Source organism: Salvelinus namaycush, chromosome 4 (genome assembly GCF_016432855.1).
Source record: "Salvelinus namaycush isolate Seneca chromosome 4, SaNama_1.0, whole genome shotgun sequence".
In the NCBI taxonomy this organism is placed as follows: domain Eukaryota; kingdom Metazoa; phylum Chordata; class Actinopteri; order Salmoniformes; family Salmonidae; genus Salvelinus; species Salvelinus namaycush.
The window spans coordinates 16,041,781-16,066,775 of NC_052310.1; the positions used below are offsets into that span (position 1 = coordinate 16,041,781).

Here is a 24,995-nt window from a genome sequence, read left to right on the forward strand (position 1 = left end):
TAGGCCAGGCTTAATTGATTGGGGTGCTATCATGGAGGTTTGTGAACTCAGCAGGGTCCTCTAGGGCAGGGTTTCCCAAACTCAGTCCTGGGTCCCCCCTGGGTGCACGTTTTGGTTTTTGCCCTATCGCTACACAGCTGATTCAAATAATCAAAGCTTGATGATGAGTTGGTTATTTGAATCAGCTGTGTAGTGCTAAGGCAAAAACCAAAACATGCACCCAGGACCAAGTGTGGGAAACTAAGGAAGAGGGAGAATGAGAGAAAAGGAGGGCAGGAGGGGATGATGGATACTGTAACGTGGAGAGAACAGGGAATGGAAAAGGGAGGATATAATGACAGAGAGAAAGAGAGGGCGGGAATAAAGGTAGGGGGAGAGAGGGTTAGGAGGAGGAGGAGCGGGAAACCTCTTGGGGTGCAAAGCAGTTCCTGACAGCCCCCCTCCCACACACAAATACAGACACACACACGCACATATGCACACACCCTCCCTCTCCTACTCTATCAGCTCTCTACATCAATGCCCAGGACACACAGGTCAAATGTTTCCCTGTGCCGCTCGGCCGCCTTCGATAGAATCCACACACAAAAGGACAACAAGCCTTCACTTGGTGTCTCTATGGAGTCCAGCCCATGAGCGATGCCAAGCACCGCTGTTACTGTCAGCAATGCAGTATCAGATACACAAACCGGCGCGCTGTGCTGCGAGCCACCAGGGAGCAGCCGGGCAAGAGCTGATTCCACACTTTACTGTGATGAGGAAAGGCCTTTATTTAACACGGCAAGCCTTGACATGCTTAGAGAGTACCGACTGACTGGCTGTTTGTCATCTTGTTCCTATGCTGGATGCAAATTCTACCATATGGCACCATATTCCCTATATAGTGCACTACTTTTGGCCCGAGCCTTATATATTCCCTATAGTGCACTAACAGTAGTGCACTTCATAGAGAAGGATGCCATTTCAGACACAGATACTTGCTTTGGTCAGAGTGGACTCTCAAGGGAATGAAGCAGTGGAGTAGGTCGTCGCTAGCGGCATGCATTGTGTTTGCGTTGACACCGATGTCACGTAAACATTGAGAGAGCGTTGCGGGTTAAGTAACAATGACGCAGGTCTTTTTTTGTGCGAAGGTCATATAGCTCATCTGGCATGTGGCCACCAGCTTGGGACAGCAAAGGACACATAGCGCCAACATCAAACTGGGATGGAATCTGGACTGTTTCTTTTATACTGTTTTTCACCCTGTGTATCCATATACTGTATTCTTCACATAACTCATTTTACTACATCTACTACTGTATATATCATTCTTTGTAGATCTTTTTGGTGTACATAGCCTTCAGAAAGTATTCACAGTCCTTGACTTTTTCCACATTTTGATGTGTTACAACCTGAGTTTAAATTTGATTACATTAAGATGTTGTGTCACTGGCCTACACACAATACCCCATAATGTCAAAGTGTAATTATGTTTTTAGACATTTTGACAAATGAATAAAAAATGAAAAGCTGAAATGTCTTAAGTCAATAAGTATTCAACCCCTTTGTTATGGTAAGCCTAAATAACTTCCGGAGTAAAAATGTGATTAACAAGTCACACAAGTTCCATGGACTCATTCGGTGTGAAATAATAGTGTTTAACATGATTTTTTAATCACTACCTCATCGATGTACCCCACACATACAATTATCTGTAAGGTCCTTCAGTCGAGCAGCGAATTTCAATGGTTACTTTATAACAGTTACAGAGTTGAATGAGAAAACTGAAAATGGATCAACTTTGTAGGTACTCCATAATATTAACCTAAATGACAGAGTGAAAAGAAGGAAGCCTGTACAGAATAAAAATAGTCCAAAACATGCATTCTGTTTGCAATAAGGCACTAAAGTAAAACTGCAAAAAATGTGGCAAAGAATTTAACTTTATGTCCTGAATACAAAGTGTTATGTTTGGGGCAAATCCAACACATCACTGAGTACCACTCTTCATATTTTCAAGCATGGTGGTGGCTGCATCATGTTATGGGTATGCTTGTCATCGGCAAGGACTAGGGAGTTTTTTATGATAAAAATAAATGGAATACAGCTATAAGCACAGGCAAAATCCTAGAGGAAAACCTGGTTCAGTCTGCTTTCCAACAGACACTGGGAGACAAATTCACCTTTCAGCAGGAAAATAACCTAAAACACAAGGCCAAATATACACTGGAGTTCCTTACCAAGATGAGATTGAATATTCCTGAGTGGCCTAGTTACAGTTTTGACTTAAATCGGCTTGAAAATCTATGGCAAGACTAATCTATGCCTGTCTAGCAATGATCAACAACCAATTTGACAGAGCTTGAAGAATTGTAAAAAGAATAATGGACAAATATTGTACAATCCAGGTGTGCAAAGCTCTTAGAGACTTACCCAGAAAGACTCACAGTTGTAATCGCTGCCAATGGTGATTATAACATGTATTGACTCAGGGGTGTGAATTCTTATGTAAATAAGCTATTTCTGTATTTCATTTTCAATACATTTGTAAAAATTTGTAATAACACGTTTTCACTTTGTCATTATGGGGTATTGTGTGTAGATTGGTGAGAAAAATATACACTGCTCAAAAAAATAAAGGGAACACTTAAACAACACAATGTAACTCCAAGTCCATCACACTTCTGTGAAATCAAACTGTCCACTTAGGAAGCAACACTGATTGACAATAAATGTCACATGCTGTTGTGCAAATGGAATAGACAACAGGTGGAAATTATAGGCAATTAGCAAGACACCCCCAATAAAGGAGTGGTTCTGCAGGTGGTGACCACAGACCACTTCTCAGTTCCTATGCTTCCTGGCTGATGTTTTGGTCACTTTTGAATGCTGGCGGTGCTTTCACTCTAGTGGTAGCATGAGACGGAGTCTACAACCCACACAAGTGGCTCAGGTAGTACAGCTCATCCAGGATGGCACATCAATGCGAGCTGTGGCAAGAAGGTTTGCTGTGTCTGTCAGCGTAGTGTCCAGAGCATGGAGACGCTACCAGGAGACAGGCCAGTACATCAGGAGACGTGGAGGAGGCCGTAGGAGGGCAACAACCCAGCAGCAGGACCGCTACCTCCGCCTTTGTGCAAGGAGGAGCACTGCCAGAGCCCTGCAAAATGACCTCCAGCAGGCCACAAATGTGCATGTGTCTGCTCAAACGGTCAGAAACAGACTCCATGAGGGTGGTATGAGGGCCCGACGTCCACAGGTGGGGGTTGTGCTTACAGCCCAACACCGTGCAGGATGTTTGGCATTTGCCAGAGAACACCAAGATTGGCAAATTCGCCACTGGCGCCCTGTGCTCTTCACAGATGAAAGCAGGTTCACACTGAGCACATGAGCACATGTGACAGACGTGACAGAGTCTGGAGACGCCGTGGAGAACGTTCTGCTGCCTGCAACATCCTCCAGCATGACCGGTTTGGCGGTGGGTCAGTCATGGTGTGGGGTGGCATTTCTTTGGGGGGCCGCACAGCCCTCCATGTGCTCGCCAGAGGTAGCCTGACTGCCATTAGGTACCGAGATGAGATCCTCAGACCCCTTGTGAGACCATATGCTGGTGCGGTTGGCCCTGGGTTCCTCCTAATGCAAGACAATGCTAGACCTCATGTGGCTGGAGTGTGTCAGCAGTTCCTGCAAGAGGAAGGCATTGATGCTATGGACTGGCCCGCCCGTTCCCCAGACCTGAATCCAATTGAGCACATCTGGGACATCATGTCTCGCTCCATCCACCAACGCCACGTTGCACCACAGACTGTCCAGGAGTTGGCGGATGCTTTAGTCCAGGTCTGGGAGGAGATCCCTCAGGAGACCATCCGCCACCTCATCAGGAGCATGCCCAGGCGTTGTAGGGAGGTCATACAGGCACGTGGAGGCCACACACACTACTGAGCCTCATTTTGACTTGTTTTAAGGACATTACATCAAAGTTGGATCAGCCTGTAGTGTGATTTTCCACTTTAATTTTGAGTGTGACTCCAAATCCAAACCTCCATGGGTTGATAAATTTGATTTCCATTGATAATTTTTGTGTGATTTTGTTGTCAGCACATTCAACTATGTAAAGAAAAAAGTATTTAATAAGAATATTTCATTCATTCAGATCTAGGATGTGTTATTTTAGTGTTCCCTTTATTTTTTTGAGCAGTGTATATTTAATTCATTTTGAATTCAGGCTGTAACACAAAAATGTGGAATAAGTCAAGGGGTATGAATAGTTTCTGAAAGCTCCGTACATACGAATAGATTGCATTTGGATTACCGATACAGTGTTATTTGAGATTGTTATCTGGATTCGTTCTAGTTTTTAATTGTTTGATATTTGTACTGTACCGTTAGGAGCTAGTAACACAAGCATTTCGCTGCACCCGCTATAACATCTGCTAAACTGTGTAAATCAATATGTCTGCCGCAATCGCCTTCATCTGCTGATGTTTGGTAGTGGTGGACTTTGACTTTGAAAAAAAGGTTCGAATGACAGTGACAATGTGCATGTTCATAGTAATTGAGAAGTATTTCAACAACACGTGCAGGGCACAGCTTTCTCTCAGTCTTACCTTTGCCTTCTGGTCTCCTGTTGGGCTCACACATCTCTGGCAATCAGATCCATCATCAACATCATCATCACTCAGTTTCTCTGATCAAATCTGACCAGAGATCAGTCATTAACGATTGTCTTCATTCTTTAATGATAGTCTTCATCCCGCCAAGCTTAGATAAAACCTGCCGTCTATCCATACTGCTTTCCCCCTTTGACACAGTCCGACGCTAACAACACAAAGATGCTAAAAAGTTCCATTTCAATATGGTTTCGGTGCAACCATTTCAACTGGCATTATTTCAACAGGTTGCTACTGATGGCTGCCACGCGATACTATTGCTATTTACATAAGCACAAAAGAAAACGAAGATAAGTGTGTGGTATTAAGTTATGACTGAAATGTATTATTTGTCCAACCATATTTGCTCTCATATGAAGTTCTGTAGGCCTGGGTCAATAAGAGCCATCTTAGACGTGTATGGCACTAAACTACCGTACCCATTGTTCTCCAAACTCAATAGTTTAGACGATGGTCTATAATGTTCATACCGGATTTGGTAGTTCCTCACAGTCTTACGTTCATCACCATCTCACTTCATGGTCGTTGGTCATATGACCTGGGCTCTCATCGTCCCGTGTCCGACGATACACCACAGCACTCGCTGTCAGTGTGTCTGCTGACCAGACCATCACTGACCCTACTTTCCCAATAGGGTAAGGATCTGAGGTAGGATTGTAACTAACTTGTGTATATGTATCATGTATGTGACCTTAAGTCCTTGAAAGTCAATCAAAGGGTCCATGTAATAGTACAATGTGTGTCCAAAATGGTTACCATGACTATATCAATGACTGCTCCAGTTTGTCTTCTTTAAGTCTTCTTTACTCCAATGTTCAGTAGTGAAATTACGTGGGGCACCTATCTCGAGTCACAGGAAGCTGCACATTGAGTTTTAGGTATGGATACTCCCACAGGTTGCTTTGACACTGGGTAAACAGCAGCAGTATAATACAAAAGTTTGACCTCCCTGCCTCTTGGGGGAACTCTGGGGTAGTTGGGTTAAACCAATAAACAGATCAATGGGAAAGTGATGGGGGGGGGGGCTAGACAGAGCTCTCGTCTGGCAGCTGGGGGTCCATTTGTGTGTGCTTCCTCTTCTCTAGGATGCGGTTGAGCTCTTCGGTGAACGAGTGGTAGAGGGGAGACGTGCTCCCCTCGGGGTCCGCCGTCTGCCTCAGCAGCACGTAACTGTTGCCGTTCATCTTGCGAAGGACACTGGGTAATGTCGCCGACATCCCGTTGGCGTACTCTGACGATGCGTACGCCGAGGAGGGCAGGGGCGGCGGCATTGGGAGAGGCGGGGCGGGAGGGGCCGGCGACTTCCCCGGAGACCCTCCCCCGGGCACAATCTGAAGGAAGCCGTCGCACACGTCTTCCACGTTAGAAGCCGACAGGGAGCGCCGTCCTCGCTTGCTGTCCTGCCTGCCGTTGCAGTGGATGGACATGGTCTTGAGCTCCAGATGGGAATGGGAGCTCTTCTTCCTCTCGGCTGCGGCCCCTGACTCGGGCAGCCCCTCCTGGGAGTACTTGCGGCCCTGGTAGGGCGCTCGTTTGCAGAAGCTGACGTAGAGCAACACTATGGTCAGCACCAGGCACAGCCCGCCCAGCACAGCCACCAGGGAGATATACATGGCCTCCATGTGCCTGTAGGTCTGGAACTCGGGTCCAAAGGGGAGGGGAGCAGGTGGGGAGGGCAGGGGCTGCTCGGTGGGGCTGCTGGGAGTAAGAGAAGGGCTTGGTGGGGCGGTAGTGGCGGTAGTGGCGGTGGTTGATAAAGTGTTCGTCGTGACTGTTGGCCCCACAGGGAAGGGCAGGTCAGGGTGCACCTTCACCGTGTACAGCCTCACTGGCACCCACACGTCGTTCTCCACGGCGTAGCAGTGGTAGTCTCCACTCTGGTCGGCCCGGGCGCCTATGAGGAGCAGGCCGTCGGTGCCCACGCGGTGGCCCGAGTCGAGGTCATAGCCCTGGAGCTCGTGCCCATCCAGGGTCCAGTGCGGCGTGGCCAGGTTGGAGTGCAGCTCGCACTGGAGGAGGATGTCGTCCCCAGACATCACCGTACGCCTGCGGTGGACTACTGATTGAGAGAGAGAGAGAGTAGGAGAGAGAGATGAATACAGAAACAGATGTAAAGAAATGGCAGGTCATATTATCAAAGCAGAGCTAGCAGGACATATTAACCTTTCAGCGTCACTTCTCATCTTTATTCGTAGTAAGCTTCTGAAAGCGGACAGAACCCCGCAATGCAGACAGCTCGATCATCTGACCTCTAATTTAATGTAAGAGGAACTGATTAAAGTGAGTGGAGCAGCCCGGGGGAGTAGTAACAGCACTGCACACCTAATGAAATCCCTTAATGGCCTTTAAATGGTTTGGGTTTGCGGGTAAAAGAGCCACATGTCGGAATATATTAATGCTGTGATATCCCTTAAAATAGAACTTGTGTGTGTGTGAATGTACGATGCATGTGTTTGAGAGCGATGAACACACACGTGGTGTGTGAGTGTATGGTGTGTGTGTGTGTGCTTAGTACATACCAGCTCCTGTGCTGTTGTCACAGCCTCTGTTGCCTTTCTGTATATCCTGGGTTAGATTGGAGCTGAATAGGAGCCAGAAGAATGTTAGTTCTCATTTATGCTTCCAGGGCAGTGGGCACCCACACATACTGTACACACAGACCAAGTAGGAATGCAGAAACGGTATAACATTTGAACAGGAGTCATTACATATTACTCATTGAAGTACACATAAAATAGGATGTTGGGTTGTGTATTTAAGTAATCAAACAATCCACCCATTTTATAGAGGTACCTCACGGTGCGTTCAGTTAAAGTCAATAAAAGAAATTAAACAACAAAAACATTCTAAGCAGAGCCTATTGAAATATGACAGCAGTTGATCTGCAAGGTTTCTTTCAATTGGAATGAAACTCTCTCAAACTAACGCGGTGCTCAAAGCACAGCAACAAATCCACAGGAAAACCACAGAGGAGTCTGATGTGTCTGCAGCAGCAATGAAGATTAAAATGTCTGACGCTCACTCATGCAGAGTAAATGAATCCAGACACAAAACAGTCCCCAGCCTCACTCACTGGTGTTCCCACGTGTGTGTGTGTGTGTGTGTGTGTGTGTGTGTGTGTGTGTGTGTGTGTGTGTGTGTGTGTGTGTGTGTGTGTGTGTGTGTGTGTGTGTGTGTGTGTGTACGCATGCGTGTACACGTGCGTGTGTGTGCCTGCCCTCACCTGTTTGTGCGTGAGGATATTTCCACACACAGCGTCCCGTCCCAGCCACAGTAGGGGTCCCGGGCAAACACACAGTCGAAACAGGACGTGTAGCGCTGGCAGGAGGACAAGGGGACCTGGAGCACTGCAGAGTTGGAGCCCACATAGACACTTCCCTGTTGGACGAGAGCTCATGTTTCATGACTATTTGGTAACAATTTACTTATAACTGGCAGGCACAATGCTTTAAAACGTAGCATGTGCATGTATGAGCAACATATAGTACCTGTGTCTGGGAGATGACCATGCTGTCTACAGGCTGAGGGTTCTCAAAAAGCTGCAGCTCCTCTATGATGTGCATTTGACCTCTGACCTCCACAGCCCTGTGCAGCCAGCCCTCATCTGCAGGAAAAATAAGAGCGTCTGCTAAATGACTTAAATGTAAATGTAAATGTAAAAAACACAGACATATAATGTTCATCCAACGTTTATATAACGTTCAAATAACATTCATATGATATAACATTGATATAACTGTCATATAACATTCATGTAACGTTCATTCAAGAAAAAATATGTATTACGCATTACACATCTAGCCAGACTCACCAGTTCCCAAGAAGAGCACGGTGTAGACGTGTCCGTCCAGAGCTGCCACCCGGTGCACGGCCATCTTGACGTAATTGACACTTCTCTTGAATAGTAGGGGTCGCCCTCCTATGGGGTGGACCTGTGTAGACATCAGGGGGTGGCGCCTCGCAAAGGCCAACACGTTGTCTGGGAGGTCACGGGACGAGTTGATGCCCTGGGACCGGTGTATGTTTGTGATACACTGGAGGGAGAGAAGGCAGTGAGAGAGAGAGAGGGGCAGGAGAGGGAAAGAGAGAGCAGTCAATACAGATCAGAAGAGAGTGAGTGAGACAGAAATAGACAAGGGCTCACCTCAACAGCATTAAGGGGCTTCCTCTTCTACACCCGCATATTAAAGAACTAGTCAGGTGACAGCCAAGTCTAAGTACTGCTTTCACTTATTCAGTCTTTTCAGATGAAGGAAAGAAGACGAGGAAAGGAGGACACTGTGTAGAGAGTATTGAGATTGATCCAAGGTGGTAAGGAACGGGGGAAAGGGGAGGAATAGGTGATTGAGGGGTATTCCTAGAGACTTACCGAGCCAGGTCTTGGTACCGGAACCTTCCCTCTATATTCCCTCCATTTGGAATCCTGCACCTCCATGTAAGGCCCCTCGAAGGCCCTCTGAATATCTGTGAAGGAGTACTGGCACACCGCAGACACCTTGACATTTTTCCTGAGAGAAAAAAATGCCCCAAGACACAGAAGAAAAGTCAGAGAATAATAATTCTACGTTATATAAAACATTGAAGCTTGTTCTTGGAAAGTAACTGCCACCGGCCACCCAAAACTAATTTCAAACACATCAGCGATCCACTCACCGAGAGAGAAAATGTCAATAGACTTGGTAAGGTTTTAGTAGATAATTCACTGAAAGCTGTAGTGGGTGGGAAGCAGTGATGGAAGCAGTGATGTAAAGTCACACTCAAGTGTGACAACTGAGTATTTTTTCCACCACTGGTGGGAAGGAAAGTGGGGGTTTGGTTTTGGGTAACAGTAATCTTTTCCTTGTTCTCTCCTTCCCTTTGTTTTCAACAGGGATATGGAGAGTTGAGACCACGTCATTGACAGGGGTAAGCTCTTGTCTTACTGTATATCAGCACTAAGCTTATGCTTTATTCGTATTCAATGTGCAGTTGAGTCATGTACTCGCAACTGTGTTGGCATAAGTCTTACTACCTGGGACTACACGCTTGGGTGAAAGACTGACTGGATGGCCGCATCTAAAACGATACCCGATTTCCTACAGTACCTTATTTCCACTAGAGACAAATAGTCTGGTCAAGGTCAGGTGTCATTTGGAACACACACTCTAAGCCACATGACATGGCTCTGTTGGGGAGTACCTAGGAAAGAAAGAGTCGTTTTGTCCTGTGTATGTGCTAGTAGATGGGAACCAGGTGAAATAACTGTCAAATGCTCCTAGCCTGCAGGTAGGATTAGCCTGTGTGAGTCACTGTAAAGCCTATTGTGTGTCCTCCTCAGCCCGCACAACCAATCCAGGACTTCTTCTGGTGTCTGCCCAGAGTAATACAGTGTTGCCCAAGGGCTTACTCACTCAGGTCACACACATGGTGATGGGTGTAACTCACAAAGGTGCACCTTTGTGTGTGTGTGTGTGTGTGTGTGTGTGTGTGTGTGTGTGTGTGTGTGTGTGTGTGTGTGTGTGTGTGTGTGTGAGTGAGTGAGTGAGTGAGTGAGTGAGTGAGTGAGTGAGTGAGTGAGTGAGTGAGTGAGTGAGTGAGTGAGTGAGTGAGAGAGAGAGAGAGAGAGAGAGAGAGAGAGAGAGAGAGAGAGAGAGAGAGAGAGAGAGAGAGAGAGAGAGAGAGAGAGAGAGAGAGAGAGAGAGAGAGAGAGAGAGAGAGAGAGAGAGAGAGAGAGAGAGAGAGAGAGAGAGAGAGAGAGAGAGAGAGAGAGAGAGAGAGAGAGAGAGAGAGAGAGAGAGAGAATCTCTGATACTGACAGGGTCTTTGATATGCTCCTACTGCAGCCCCAATGTCAGCCTCTCTCACTCCCCATCATTCTCTATCAGCCTAGAATCTCCCATCCGATAACCCCAACAAACTACTATATACTTACACTGTCAACAGACCACAAATCTCTGCATACAAAGTGGTGAGTGCATGACTACACAACAGTATAAAGCCAGTTGACAATTATCCAGTCCCCTGTATGGTAGACAACACAATAGGCTTTACAGTGAGTCCATTGCTCCATTCTCTTACCATTCCAGGCCAAAGATCCCGTAGAAGACGGTGCTGTGTACGTCTGGGCCCTCCAGTACGAAGACGCTACGCAGCACATTCAGGTGGAGCTCGTAGTCAGGAACGGAGCACACCAGTCTAGCCTTCAGGAAGGACGTCCACTTCCTCTGCAAGGTCCTCTGGCCGCCCCAGTCACCCTGGAAGGGAGGGGGAGAAAGGGAGCGATGGACAGAACATCAGTCACACACACAGATACACACTCATACAGTAACACACACACACACACACAAAACACACATACACACACACACAGAGATACACACGCATACAGTAACACACACACACACACACACAGGTTTACTCATGATCATACGTACACATACCACAAACTCATCCACATACTGTATACACACACACAGAGGCAGACACACAGACCCACACGCACCCCCTTACACGCACACACACACACACACACACACACACACACACACACACACACACACACACACACACACACACACACACACACACACACACACACACACACACACACACACACACACACACACACACACTTATTCACAACCCCACCTAGAAGCAGTACTGAGCACCATTGAATGAGAGTGTTCAGTTGAGGCTCACAGTGTGCCTGGAACACATTTACTCCAATTGCATTTCAGGCAGCAGCAGCAGAGGAGGCGCTCGGAGGAGAAGAAGCCTGAATAGAGTGATTTAGCACACCTCATTTAGACAAGAGACTTCTCCCCTCTTTGTATGGCAGGGTTTTAATACACCCGTCGCTCTTCATTTCTGTCTTTCATAGACCTCTATCATCTCTCTACCCAGCCTCAGTACTGTATCCGCCGCAAAACACTGTAGTCACAGTAAACAAAGTAACCAAAACAAACACAAAACAGCACACATTACTCATACATAAAAAGGGCTGATCCATCGAGAACAATAGCGTTGTTCTCAATGCAAAAAAAAGAGAAGATTAAGCAGAGAAATACACCGGCACTGAAGGTTAATCTTCTCCCTAGTGAATTAGACCCCTGGTGAGAGTTGGCAACCAGCTCTGGGCAGAGAGACAAGATGCCCGCCATCCAAAAGTAGGCACAAGCAGCCGGTATAGAAGACTAAAGATATTTGGGTTGTGATGATGTTGGTTGTGGTGATGTTAACAATAGCCTGTCAGGTGAATTGTAATGCACACGCTCTGTGGCTAATCATCTTGTCACTTCATAATCTGTTAACAGACACAAGGACCCTAGCACAGCACCCTGAGGATATGCCTATGTGAAAATAAATTGTGGAGGAAGTGGACCAGTGCCAAGTGGTGCACATTTTCATTCTAGCCCAGCAGTAGCACACCTGATCAACTTATTAACTAACCAAGCCCTTGGTTCAGGTGTGTTACTACTTGGCAACGGTCTAAAACGAGTGGTAGAAGCCATGCAGGGGCTATGGCTAAGAGCTATATAGCCTGATAGCCATGTAGGGCCACCTTAAGCATGGATGCCACATCTGGCATCTGGATGGCTGTGCAATGGATTGCACACCGTAGATGTGGGTTGCCGATGAAAAGAAGGTTGGGGATTGGCTGAGAAGCAGACCGACCAGTGGCACGCCTCCAGTTGTCTCTGGCTAGCAACTTATGGGAATTCTGTGTCTGGGGATCTGTCGCCGCTGCAACTGTCATCATCATGGGTGACTGCCACTGTGCCGAGTCGCCACCCCCCAGACTGACATCTGCGTGGTCTGCTGTGGCCCAGTTATGGCTGGATCCATCACATTCTACCCCTCCACCACCACCACTACCACAAAGTGGGCACAGGCAGCAGACTTGACCCCATTCCCAGAAAGCTGCATTTTTGAAATAGGGAGACTGCAAGCATGAAGATTACAGTTACACCAGGCACAGCCAAAGAGAAAGGAGGAGGTGGAGGAGTGAAACAACCATTTTCTGTATCTCCAGGAGTGGTTTCTGGGCACAGTGTCTGGAGAGAGACGCTGATCTCCAGTAAAATTAGGTAGGAGGGAGAGAGTGGGGGGAGGGAGCGAGAGGAGAGAGAAAGTGGGGAGAGAAAGAGAGTCTACCACTGCAGCGGGGGTTGGGTGGGCTTCTACCCTGCCTGGCAACAGTGGCACACTGTGAAGCCCTTCAGAAAGCAGCCAAGATGTGAGGAGAACAATAATCAACCTGAAGTTCACTCAGTGGGTGAGAGCACAATGTGAATGAAAAACACAGGCAACTCCAAGAGCAAGCTCGCTACTCCTCTCCTCAGAACTGAAAACAAGAAGTACACTAAATTAATCCAATATAAGGTTGCCAACCCTCCAGGTTTGGCCTGGAGTTTTGGTGAGAAGGGAAGCTATTCCGGGAGAATGCTGGTAGAGGGCGAAATCGGAGGACGGGCTCATAGTAATGGCTGGTTTCCTTGTGTTTGATCTATTCATTCCATTCCAGCCATTGAGCCTGTCCTCTAGGGCAACCCCAAATTACATAACACCTGTCCCCCTCCAGGCCTACCTTGCAGACGCGGGCAACCCGTGCCACCCTGGTCTGGCTGGGGTAGGCCATCTGCTCCTGGCTCCTCTCCGTGAAGAAGAAGTAGATCTTGTCGTCGTCGCCGATCGAGCTGTTGACACTCTCCTTCAGCAGCGCCGAGCCCACAAAGTCCGCCTCTGCTCATACAATAGCAACACACCATCATTCTGTGTATATTCTGTCCAACTTCGGACAAAGCACATACTATGGAGAGATTCATGTTAACGACAACCTGCTACCATGCCACCAACTCCTATAGAGATAATGTAGGCTGAAAGCAAGGATGACCACAGTATATAAATTGAAGAATGCTAAAGTGAAGGAAGATCTTATATTATGAAGGAATGGATATTAAATGACCTATGTTTTCAACCAGTACTTCGTACCAGACCTGGTTTCAAATACTATTTACTGTATTTGAATTACGTTTAAATACATTTAGAAACAATTCCACTACATGACCAAAAGTATGTGGACCCCTGCTTGTCGAACATCTCATTCCAAAATCATGGGCAGTAATATGGAGTTGGTGCCCCCTTTGCTGGTATAACAGCCTCCACTCTTCTGGGAAGACTTTCCACTAGATGTTGGAACATTGCTGAAGGGGACTTGCTTCCATTCAGCCACAAGAGCATTGGTGAGGTCGGGTACTGATGTTGGGCGATTAGGCCTGGCTCACAGTCAGCTTTCCAATTCATCCCATAGGTGTTCGATGGAGTTGAGGCCAGTCAAGTTCTTCCACACCGATCTCGACAAACCATTTCTGTATGGACCTTGCTTCGTGCACCGGGGCAATGTCATGCGGAAACAGGAAAGGGCCTTCCCCAAACTGTTGCCACAAAGTTGGAAGCACATAATCGTCTAGAATGTCATTGTGTCCTGTATCATTAAGATTTCCCTTCACTGTAACTAAGGGGCCTAGCCCGAACCATGAAAAACAACACCAGACCATTATTCCTCTACCACCAAACGTTACAGTTGGCATTATGCATATCGGCAGGTAGCGTACTCCTGGTATTCGCCAAACCCAGATTCGTCCGTCGGACTCCCAGATGGTGAAGCGCGATTCATCACTCCAGAGAATGCTTTACCACTGCTCCAGAGTCCATTGGCGGCAATCTTTACACCACTCCAGCCGATGCTTGGCATTGCGCATGGTGATCTTAGGCTTGTGTGCGGCTGCTCGGCCATGGAAACCCATTTCATGAAGCTCCCGACTAATAGTTTTTGGTAGTGAGTGCTTCAACCGAGGACATATGATTTTTACGAGCTTCAACACTCGGCGGTTCCATTCGGTGAGCTTGTGTGGCCTACTACTTTGCGGCTGAGCCGTTGTTGCTCTTAGATGTTTCCACTTCACAATAACAGCACTTACAGTTGACCGGGGCAGCTCTAGCAGGGCAGAAATTTGACACGCTGACTTGTTGGAAAGGTGGCATCCTATGATGGTGCCATGTTGAAAGTCACTGAGCTCTTCAGTAAGGCCATTCTAGTGATATGTTTGTCTATGGAGATTGCATGGCTGTGTGCTCTATTTTATACAACTGTCAGCAACGGGTGTGGCTGAAATAGCCAAATCCACTGATTTGAAGGGGTGTCCACATACTTTTGTATATATAGTGTATTTTGACAAAGTTTCTTGAATTATTTTCACAAGTAGTTGAATATTGCCATAATGTATTTGGAAATTGGAAAGTATTGGCATGTATTTACAACCATGTCTATTTGAAGTAGTTGTTTTTTGGCTGTGTATTTGAAAATACCCTCAGGTCTGCTTAGTGCCGTATAGCTGTAGTATTATGAATCAAAATGACAGTTTTGGTATTGGTATTCCAAAATTGCATAACCGTAGGGATCAAGCCGCAAAATGTGACCAATGTGTATAAGATAAGGGATGGGCCATAATCTGTCCTTACCCAGCAGCCACCTGGTCGGAGCCTCCTCTGTCCTCAGAGTGGGGAAGGGGAAGTTCCGACGAACGTCCGGAGAGCTGCGGAACTCATACTGGGACGCTGAGAACATCTCACCGTCTGACAGACCACAGAGAGAGATATGGAGGGGTCAGAGAGAGAGGACACAGAACAGGAGATCGAAGAGTGTCTCTCAGTTTCTTCTTACTGCTTGGTTAGGGCAAAATAGTGCACCCCAAGGAGTAGATTAAGGTTCTTACCCACAAGGAGGCTGGTGTAGCCCTTGGCTGGGTCGTAGGGACACCTGTCCCTGCCCTCCTCGAAGCCAGAGGAGAAACTGAAGCGCTCCACATCCTGATAGAGAGAAGAAGAAGAGAGAGGGTCAATAACTACACTACGGGAACATAAATCACACTACCACCATAACAAAACAGATAACACAGCATGCTAATGGGCAGTACGTTGGAAGCCAGAATGTAAACAGGGAAGCTTCCAGCAACAGGAAGACCAGCTCTTACTATGTAGGCACAGAGGGGCCTGAAGGCGTGCGTGCCACAGACGTACAGGTGAGTCTCATTGTACCTCTGTAGGATGCGGATGTGATTGTAACACTCTGTCTGTAGGAGAGACAACGCAGGACGGTTATACATCTATAAAGCATCAACCTAGTCCTGAAGACACAGGCTAACACATTCACTTGACTCCTTCTGCATGAGGACTACATTATTACATTATAATAACAACAGCACATCATTTTTATACCATTTAATAAGGAGAGAGAAAGAGAGAGAGAGATAAAGACACAGAGAGAGAGAGAGAGAGATACAGACACAGAGAGAGAGAGACAGAGAGAGAGACACACACAGAGAGAGAGAGATACAGAGAGACAGACACAGAGAGAGAGAGAGAGAGAGAGAGAGAGAGAGAGAGAGATACAGACACAGAGAGAGAGAGAGAGAGATACAGAGAGACAGACACAGAGAGACAGAGACAGACACACACAGACAGACAGACAGACAGACAGACAGACAGACAGACAGACAGAGACAGACACAGAGAGACAGACACAGACAGACAGACAGACAGACAGACAGACAGACAGACAGACAGACAGACAGACAGACAGACAGACAGACAGAGAGAGAGAGAGAGAGAGAGAGAGAGAGAGAGTGTGTGTTGAGCGGTGTTAGCTACATGCAATGGGTTGTACCTGATTGTCTTTTCCTTTGTTGAGACACTGTTTCATCTGCTCGGCCGAAGCTTCCCAGTCAATCTGTAAGGGGGAGAAGAATGACCTCTCATGTCACCCAAATAGGTAGTGGGAGGATGGACAGTGTAACATGCCAACATTTAAATACCAGTGAATACTGCTCTTTAATATTCCAGTGAATACTCCATTTAAATACTCCAGTGAATACTCCATTTTAATACTCCATTTTAATACTCCAGTTACTCCCATCAACCACATTGTGTTTTAATCTATTCTGTTGGCCCGTGAGTAAGCTTACCCCATGCATTTAATCCAATGCCTACACTGAAGAAAATGAACATACAATAGGATTTACTGAATCTCCTTAAGGCTATTATTAGCCTGTCCTGTTTAAAAGTTGTGAAAGAGAAAAAGATTTGTGAAAGAGGGTTAGTTTTGCAAATTGCAACATAACGGTCATGAGATGTTGTCACGACTTCCGCCGAAGTTGGTGCCTCCTTGTTCGGGCGGCGTTCGGCGGTCGACGTCACCGGCCTTCTAGTCTCCACCGATCTACATTTCTTTTTCCTTTTGTTTGGTCTTGATTGTACACACCTGGTTTCCATTACGTTATAATTTATTCCCTATTTAACCCTCTGGGTTCCATCATGGTTTTGTGTGTGTTTATTGTTGTCAAGTTGTCTCGTTTATGTGCTCTGGAATTTTGTTCTCCTTGATGGAAGATTGTTTATTGAGTAAAGTTACGATTATTACTCATCTCTGTGTCCTGCGCCTGACTCCGCCTTACCCACATCACCTAGACTATTGACAGATATGATGTGCTGTACCAGCTGACCAGTTACAAATACAATACAACTTAATTGCCGATCTAAGGGTTAGCAAGATAGCATCCCGGCACTCACCGTGAGGTTACCGGGCGTGGAGATGTTGGTGGTGTCCAGGGCATAGAGAGCCCCCCTGGCCCCCACGTATAGCACCCCATTGTCCTCCTCCAGGAGCAGTGTGCTGTAGTTTTGAGATGGGCTGCTGAAACGCTGGCAACCTAACAGGCCTGAAAACAAACACACAAACTTACTGAGTCTTTGGGGTCGATTTAACTGAACCTGCATTGTGGTATTTGCACAGTTTTCCCATGGTCAAATAAAGTCACAGAATGGTGTTGTTACTGGAAAAACCTATAAGTACTATTACTACTGCCAAATACTAGACCCACAAGTTGATGCTTCTACTTTCAGAATAAGAAAATATAGCGCAATGACAAAACATTCCCCAAATATTACTATGTTGGATTTGGTGGAATTCCAGTCTTAGGTATGCTGTAAGTCTTGCCTCATAGAATGAAACTGTCTGTACTTAAAGTTGTACTTAAAGTTATATAAAACTACGCACATACTTCCTCTTTCCAATGGTCTCGGTGACATTATATCAGGTTGTGTTTTCTACCGATTCATAATTTTTTCCCGGTAGCTTAACTATCTATCAGAAGTAAATGGGAAGTGCAACAGATTGACTGTGACAAGCGTGCATCCGTCCCCAGTAAATCAATATGTGGGACGTCATGCATATAAGTTCTTATTACTGCAATCAGCCTGGGACATACTCCCATCAATTCACCAAAATAAAGGGGGGAGGAAGAGGAGAGGAGGAACAGAGGGGAAGAAGGAGGAGGAAAGGAAAACGAGGGGGAGGAGGATCGAGGAAGGAGGAAGAGGAGGAGAAGGGGAGGAGGAGAGGAGGTTAAAGAGGGGAGGATGTGTGCTAAATTATTATACCCATCTACACCATGCTGACTCATATTCCTCAGTGTATTTTCCATTATTCCTTCCTCCTTTTGTTCAACTCTCCCTCTCTCCATCTCACATTTATTCTCGTCATCTCTGTCCACCTCTATCCCGTTCTTAATCTCTCTTTCTTTTTCTATCCCATATTCCTCACTTTTTTATCTTCAAACTCCATCAATGAACGAGCAGTGCTGCTACTCACAATTAAAATACTGTCTTATCTGCCTCACCACTAAATAAGATCACATCTTAAATATAGCAGCCTAGATGAAAACAATGACCTCTTTTTCACCACTTCGTAGAAACGGAGCAGCTTGCCCCCATTTCAGAGGTTCCAGACTACTGATAAAATATTTAGTTTGATCCGTTTCCATGAATTAAGGTCAAAACACAAAGGAATGAAAGAAATGTGTAACCTTGTGTTGTTTGTCTGCTGTATTTGTTCAAGGGTTATGAAGCTCAGGCGCTGTACAATATGCAGTGATTGAGATAACCCTAATCAACCCTTCTTGTGCACCCCTTCCCCCAATGGCACACACACACAGACACACGCACACTGCCCTAATTGTGGCATTTGTACGCTTATATGATTTGACAGTACTGGGGCACATCTCCTGCTGAATGGCCTTAAAATGCCCTCCCCCAATACCCCATTTCAAACACAACCATCACTTCTACTACCCCACGATATTAAGATTTACAACATAGAAACATGCAATGGTTGTGAGCAGGTGCTATAAATCAAATTGCATGTTCAGCAAAAAGAAGACTCATCGATCGATGCTCCCATGTGGTTAAAAAAGCATTCATGATATTACCCTGAAGAAGGCACTGTAATTCTGAAATATTGGTGGTTTACCCAATATTACTGGGAACTTATATATGATGTCGACGACAGACATGGTCGCCCTGTTTCCAGCTCCTATCCAATTTTGCATATTTGATTTGTTTGTGTATGTTATTTCTTACATTATTTGCTCATAACGTTTCTTGCATTATTACCTAGAGCCGAAAATAACTTATGGATATTAGATAGGCGATCACTCATCAGCATTTCGACCAGAAATGGTGGCGGTGTACAGTATGTTTCATGATTAACTACTCGTGGTGTGATTGTGGTAATGTACAGGAACTCAAGTTCTCCTGATATGGAATATCTCACCATCAAATGCCGACCTCATTACCTCCCGAGATATATCTGCCCCAAGCTGACACAGCTCTCAGGAACTAAACTTGACTATGTGCAAACTGGAAAGCGCATATCCTGAGGCCACATTTATTGTAGCTGGGGACTTTAATAAAGGAAATCTGAGGAAAATGCAACCAAAGCTCCTCGCTCATCGAGCACTCTTGACCATTGCTACTCCCCCTTCCAAGATGGCTACAGGCAGAAGCTTAAACAGGAAGCACCCATGTAAAGACTGTTCAACGTTGGTCCGACCAATCAGAATCTATGCTTCAAGATCATTTTGATCACGCAGACTGGGAAATGTTACGGGTTGCCTCCGAGAATAGTATTGACGTATACACTGACTCAGTGGCTGAGTTCATCAGGACGTGCATAGAGGATGTTGTTACCACTGCGACGATTAGAATTTATCCAAACCAAAAAACATTGATGGATGGCAGCATTCGCGCAAAACTGAAATCGCAAACCACCGCATTTAAACACGGCAAGGTAACTGGGAACATGGACGTGTACAAACAGACCATCTATGCCCTCCATAAGGCAATCAAAGAGGACAAATGACAGTACAGGGACAAAGTGGTCGCAAGACATATGTGGCAGGTACTCCAGAGAATCACAGATTATAAAGGGAACGCCAGCCACGTCGCGGACACCAACGCCTCGCTCACGAACAACCTAAACACCTTCTTTGATGAACAGAATGCTGTTCATTAAATCATGCTTTGACTTTTTGGTCTTCTATAAGAATTGAAAAATTGTTTCAATAAAACACACTATGGAGAGACCACACTGTGCCAAGACTTATAATACACACAATCGTGCCAGTCAGATTTATTGGGTTCTTCTGATAGGGTTAATAATGTCATCAATTGCATTACTGTAGTTTGTGACAAAAAAGTAGTAAATGTCCTTCAATACATCTCTGTGGACAGGTGCACAATTCGCATAATTCAACCGCCCTCGCAGACGGCAATGGCTTAAATGACAAAAAAATTGGGATTGCCAGTTACTACAACAAATACTACATGTTGTCACTTGTCACTGGTAAAGTCACTTCGTTATGCTGTCAAACCTGTTTGAAAACCTCCTCCCCGCACAAACAGTCACTCAGGGATACAATGGTGATACTATGAGTAGCACCCATGACTAGCATGCAAGCAGAGAGATAGTCAGACAGGCAGTCAGAGAGACAGGCAGTCCGAGAGACAGGCAGAGACATGAGTGAGCCATGAGAATCTCTTCTCCTCTGACCAACTCAAAGGTCAGGCCACACTGGAGGTTATGCAGAAAGGGAGGGGGGGGGGGCAGTCACGACACAGCAGGGCACACACAAACAGAACCACACACAGACAAGCAAACCTGCGCGCACACACACACACAAAGACGTGCACACACACAGACAGGCAGACACACACACTCACACTCTCTATCACTCTCCCTTTCTCAAAACCCAACAAGAACATTACGTTTTGTCCCAGATTATTTTATTTTGCGCAGTTACGCTAACACAATGACAACCCGTGGCAATGTAAAAACAAATCTCATTTTTCATTTGACTAATCCAAGTGTGTGCACAAGAATAGCCTTGGATTCTTCGTTTTAAAAATAGGCCGACCATGATGACGATGATGATGCAATAAGGCCGCCGCCCAAGGCAGTCGGGGGCGAAGTGTCCTTGATGTCTGTCAGAAGCCTGACCTATGAGCTGCTCCGAAGGCAACGTTCTAAGGCCAAACAAACACATAAGTAGCGATGTGACGATTATTGAATTTTGCTCGTAAAATTATTACCAACTTTACCCTCTTCATATTAAAATGAAAAACTTCTATTGGGTGAATCTACTTGAAAATAAATTTGAATCCTACAATGAACGCAATAAAACGATTATGATGATTTCATTATTTTGTTCAGTTCTTACAGTAAGTGCATTCATCTTAAGATAGGTGAGACAAGCTAGGTGAGACAACCACATATCATAGTCATAGAAGGTACATTTTTCTCAACACAGAAGAATACGATTATATAGACATAAGTATTAGGACGGCCCCAGCTTCCTCCCAACTATGGAAAAACCAAGAATCTATTAGGCATAGATCCAGTCGTCAAGGGCCCCAGTCCTGCTGATTTCATATATACTTTTTACATCAACTAGAAACTGACTTACACACAGGCAGACAACAACAATACTCAGAAACTTGAGGGCCTGAGTTGTGCACTTCTGAGAGAGAGAGAGAGAGAGAGAGAGAGAGAGAGAGAGAGAGAGAGAGAGAGAGAGAGAGAGAGAGAGAGAGAGAGAGAGAGAGAGAGAGAGAGAGAGAGAGAGAGAGAGAGAGAGAGAGAGAGAGAGAGAGAGAGAGAGAGAGAGAGAGAGAGAGAGAGAGAGAGAGAGAGAGAGAGAGAGAGAGAGAGAGAGAGAGAGAGAGAGAGAGAGAGAGAGAGAGAGAGAGAGAGAGCGAGAGAGAGAGAGAGAGGTTCTAAACCCACAGCACAAGCTGCACCTTGTGCTCCGTTAACAAATCGATGAGGAGAGTCAACAAGCGACGGAGAGTGCCAGCTGAGTCTGAGCCGACGGGGCGGTTTCTTCTATCTACCATTGTCGTCCAGCGATGATAGGAGGATCTGAGGGAGGCTGTCGCTGTGACCTCTCACCCCTGTCCCTAGTGCCGCACGTGGAATCACCCCTGTGTGTAAACTGAACACACACACTCTGCATCTATGCCATTTCACCTGTCTCACAGAGAAAAAGGAGGGTCGGCTCTCTCGGCATCAGAAGAGGTCTGAGGGTGCATTTGTGTTTATGTATGTTTATGTATGTTCATGTATGTTCATGTATGTTTATGTATGTGAAGAGTTTATGTCCCTACAGGTGCTTTCATGGATAGAAGAACAAAGGATGTGTGTGTGTTTTATTGTGTTGTGTGTGTGTGTGTGTGTGTGTGTGTGTGTGTGTGTGTGTGTGTGTGTGTGTGTGTGTGTGTGTGTGTGTGTGTGTGTGTGTCCGTCTGTTTTCCTATCCTTGGGGTCGGTCCAAAAGCACAGTAAATCTAGTGTGTGTCTTACTGGATTGAGGGAGTATAGAGCTGTTCTGTGTGTGATTGCCCTTGTGACTCATTGCGCACGCCTGATCCTCTCTGACTAACTAAGACAGGCACATGACACACACACACACATACACACACATACACACACACACACACACACATGGGTACATGGGCTGGGGGGACAAGACATGACTTAACCACTGTTGACACTGGTGAGAACTGTCAGCTGTTGCTAAATTGATCAATGTTATTATATTGCCTTGTCAGGTATTGGTCCACCAATACCTGTCAAGGCAAACTGTAGGAGTTCTAGCCTTCTAGTCATAACTATCATAGATTTATCTATAGAACATGATTGGAATAAATTGCACCCAAATGTACATCTCGAGAAGCAAGACTATAAAGTACTGACTTTTAAAATGAAGTTTGACAAAAATAAATGATCAAGAATACAATACTTCCTGTTCCCTATTTTCAAAAACCCCTAAAATGTCTGAGCATATCGGGAAATCGATTATTTCGACCAAGGATCGGCATAGCTGCCTCACCACTAGTGGCTTCATTTCCTTAAATCATCGGAGGGAACAGCCCACACACTGTCAACATAAACAAGTGTGTTCTGTCTATCACGAGTGGTCTGTCATATTTACCATCATTCTTGTGATGTTTGGCAGTACTGAGGTTTTGGCCTTATGCAACTCTCATGGTTGCCTGTCACAATGTAACCCTTTCTATTTATCTCCATCAGCCTGACTATGTTTTTCCCAATATTTTTTGGTTACCATGAGAGTTCTGAAAGACAACATTACAACGAAAGCAGTGCACGCACAGCCATAACAAAAAGCAGAGATATTTGTCTTATGATGGTATCAAAAACTCCTACAGTTAGTGCATACATCCTGGTGCCATTTCAGGTATCTAGCCAGAGTCTGTCTCTGTTAAGATCCTGTCAACCACCAAGCTCAGGGAACACCAGAGAAAGAGATCGACCAGAGCATCACTGGATAACTCACCAGGGTCAAGATGTCCAATTGTTCTCTATTGTCACCCGAGTGTCACATTAAAAGAAGCCATTTTCTGCAAACACTGACTGGTGAGAACAAATTGTGAGATGCTGCATCCAACAAGAAGAACGAAAGGCAGAGAGATAGACTCTAGGGGCTGAGAGAGACAAAACACTTGTTTTCAGATTGAGCCTCGTCACCTCATTAGTATTTTAGTGAGCCCTTTTTTCTGTTTACCTACACACAACAACTGACTTGACTAAATAGATACAAGCATTTCACTACACCCGCAATAACATCTGCTAAATATGTGTAAGTGACCAATACAATTTGATTTGAAATGTGAATTACAGATCACTATTGCCAATTATTAACCTTACTATCGCACGCCCTGAACATAGCTACATGCCTCAGGAGTGGTATGCTAGTCTACATAAAATCTCCCCCTTTCAACTGAAGAAACTGCAATATTCTAAACCAATGACTAAATAATACACAGGAATCCACTACGATCAAGACCTCCGCTGCACTCTCTCCTCATAGCAGCAGTAGACAGATCTTACCCATGCATCAATAGTACATGCATGTTTCCATTACTTCAGGTCTGGTTGGCACCAGCAGAGAGAGTGGGAGACAATGTCCTAGGTTCCTCCCTTGAGTTCAGACCAGAGACAGGCATTCATCTAACCATAGAGAGACACACTCAATCACAAACACGCATGCATACACATTTTTTGAATTTCAGTATGTCAGATATGCCAGCTCTTAGCGAGTTTTATTGTGAGTCAACGTACACCCACTCCTACAGACCAACTGTAAAACATATTGCAAATTAATGATCGCCCTCTCACCCCACCCACAGAGATAAATATAGCTGAGATCTCAGACTACCAACGGTGGTCATACAGTACCACCACCAGCACCACCCATATAGAATAGCCCTCCTTTTCATACACATTACAGTCATTTGCCCGGCGGCCATTTTTCTCTACGAGGTGCTACTCTCTCCACTCTTCATTCTGCACTGGGGCATGTTTCTCCTAAGTGAAAGTGACTGGGGGTGCATGCACGTGCAGATTTTAGATGTGAGTAGAGATCATATATGCATGCACACACACACGCACGTGCACACACACACAGCCCATGGGAGTCTGAATGTAGGTCACGGGTTTCCTTCTACAAGGACAAGGAGAAAAATAAGATTGACTGTGTTAGACCGACTTAGCAATAGAGGCTTTCTGAACAAAAAAAATGATTTCCATAGGGCACCCATCAAATAATCTGGAATCCATTTCCCTGATTGGGTAGAGGGAAGAAATATTCAACCCATACTTTTGGGTGGTTTTATGTCACCTTTAACCCCCCCTAACAGTCCTGTCTATCTTATCTCTAACCATCTCTTTCCACTGTAATAGCCTGGTTTTGTGACGGCACCACTGTCCAGGAAGGCGATACACCAGGCTCTCTTTACTCCCCTCCTGTTAATAATATTCCTCCTCTCGAGACAGGAGTGGAGAGGAGTGGAGAGGAGAGAGTAGCCAGGTACAGTATAGTCATCTGAAGAACCTGCCAGGGCTGGGTAATCCCTTTGCTACAGTAGCTTTCTGGGTGAAAGATTATGCTG

The 24,995-nt window shown here is 45.6% G+C and overlaps 1 protein-coding gene across 3 annotated transcripts in view; it reads right to left on the minus strand.

Moving 5' to 3' along the window:
• Positions 1–24,995, minus strand: part of LOC120046227 (semaphorin-4G-like) — a 34,026-nt gene that overhangs the window by 1,830 nt on the left and 7,201 nt on the right. Inside the window, exons 3-15 of one of the 3 annotated variants that reach the window (XR_005476783.1) lie at positions 17,259–17,407; positions 16,357–16,419; positions 15,665–15,763; positions 15,407–15,500; positions 15,153–15,266; positions 13,219–13,373; positions 10,710–10,885; positions 9,022–9,160; positions 8,464–8,686; positions 8,141–8,256; positions 7,876–8,030; positions 7,172–7,233; positions 4,590–6,708 (exon numbers count right to left, since the gene is read on the minus strand). Coding sequence is in view for 1 of the 3 variants with exons in the window: in XM_038991281.1 (XP_038847209.1) it covers positions 5,678–6,711; positions 7,172–7,233; positions 7,876–8,030; positions 8,141–8,256; positions 8,464–8,686; positions 9,022–9,160; positions 10,710–10,885; positions 13,219–13,373; positions 15,153–15,266; positions 15,407–15,500; positions 15,665–15,763; positions 16,357–16,419; positions 17,259–17,407 (2,579 nt within the window). In the remaining 2 variants the exon portion in view is untranslated. Of the gene's footprint in view, positions 1–4,190; positions 6,712–7,171; positions 7,234–7,875; positions 8,031–8,140; positions 8,257–8,463; positions 8,687–9,021; positions 9,161–10,709; positions 10,886–13,218; positions 13,374–15,152; positions 15,267–15,406; positions 15,501–15,664; positions 15,764–16,356; positions 16,420–17,258; positions 17,408–24,995 lie in introns of those variants that run through there. The other 2 variants (XR_005476782.1, XM_038991281.1) reach the window with 2 other exon arrangements.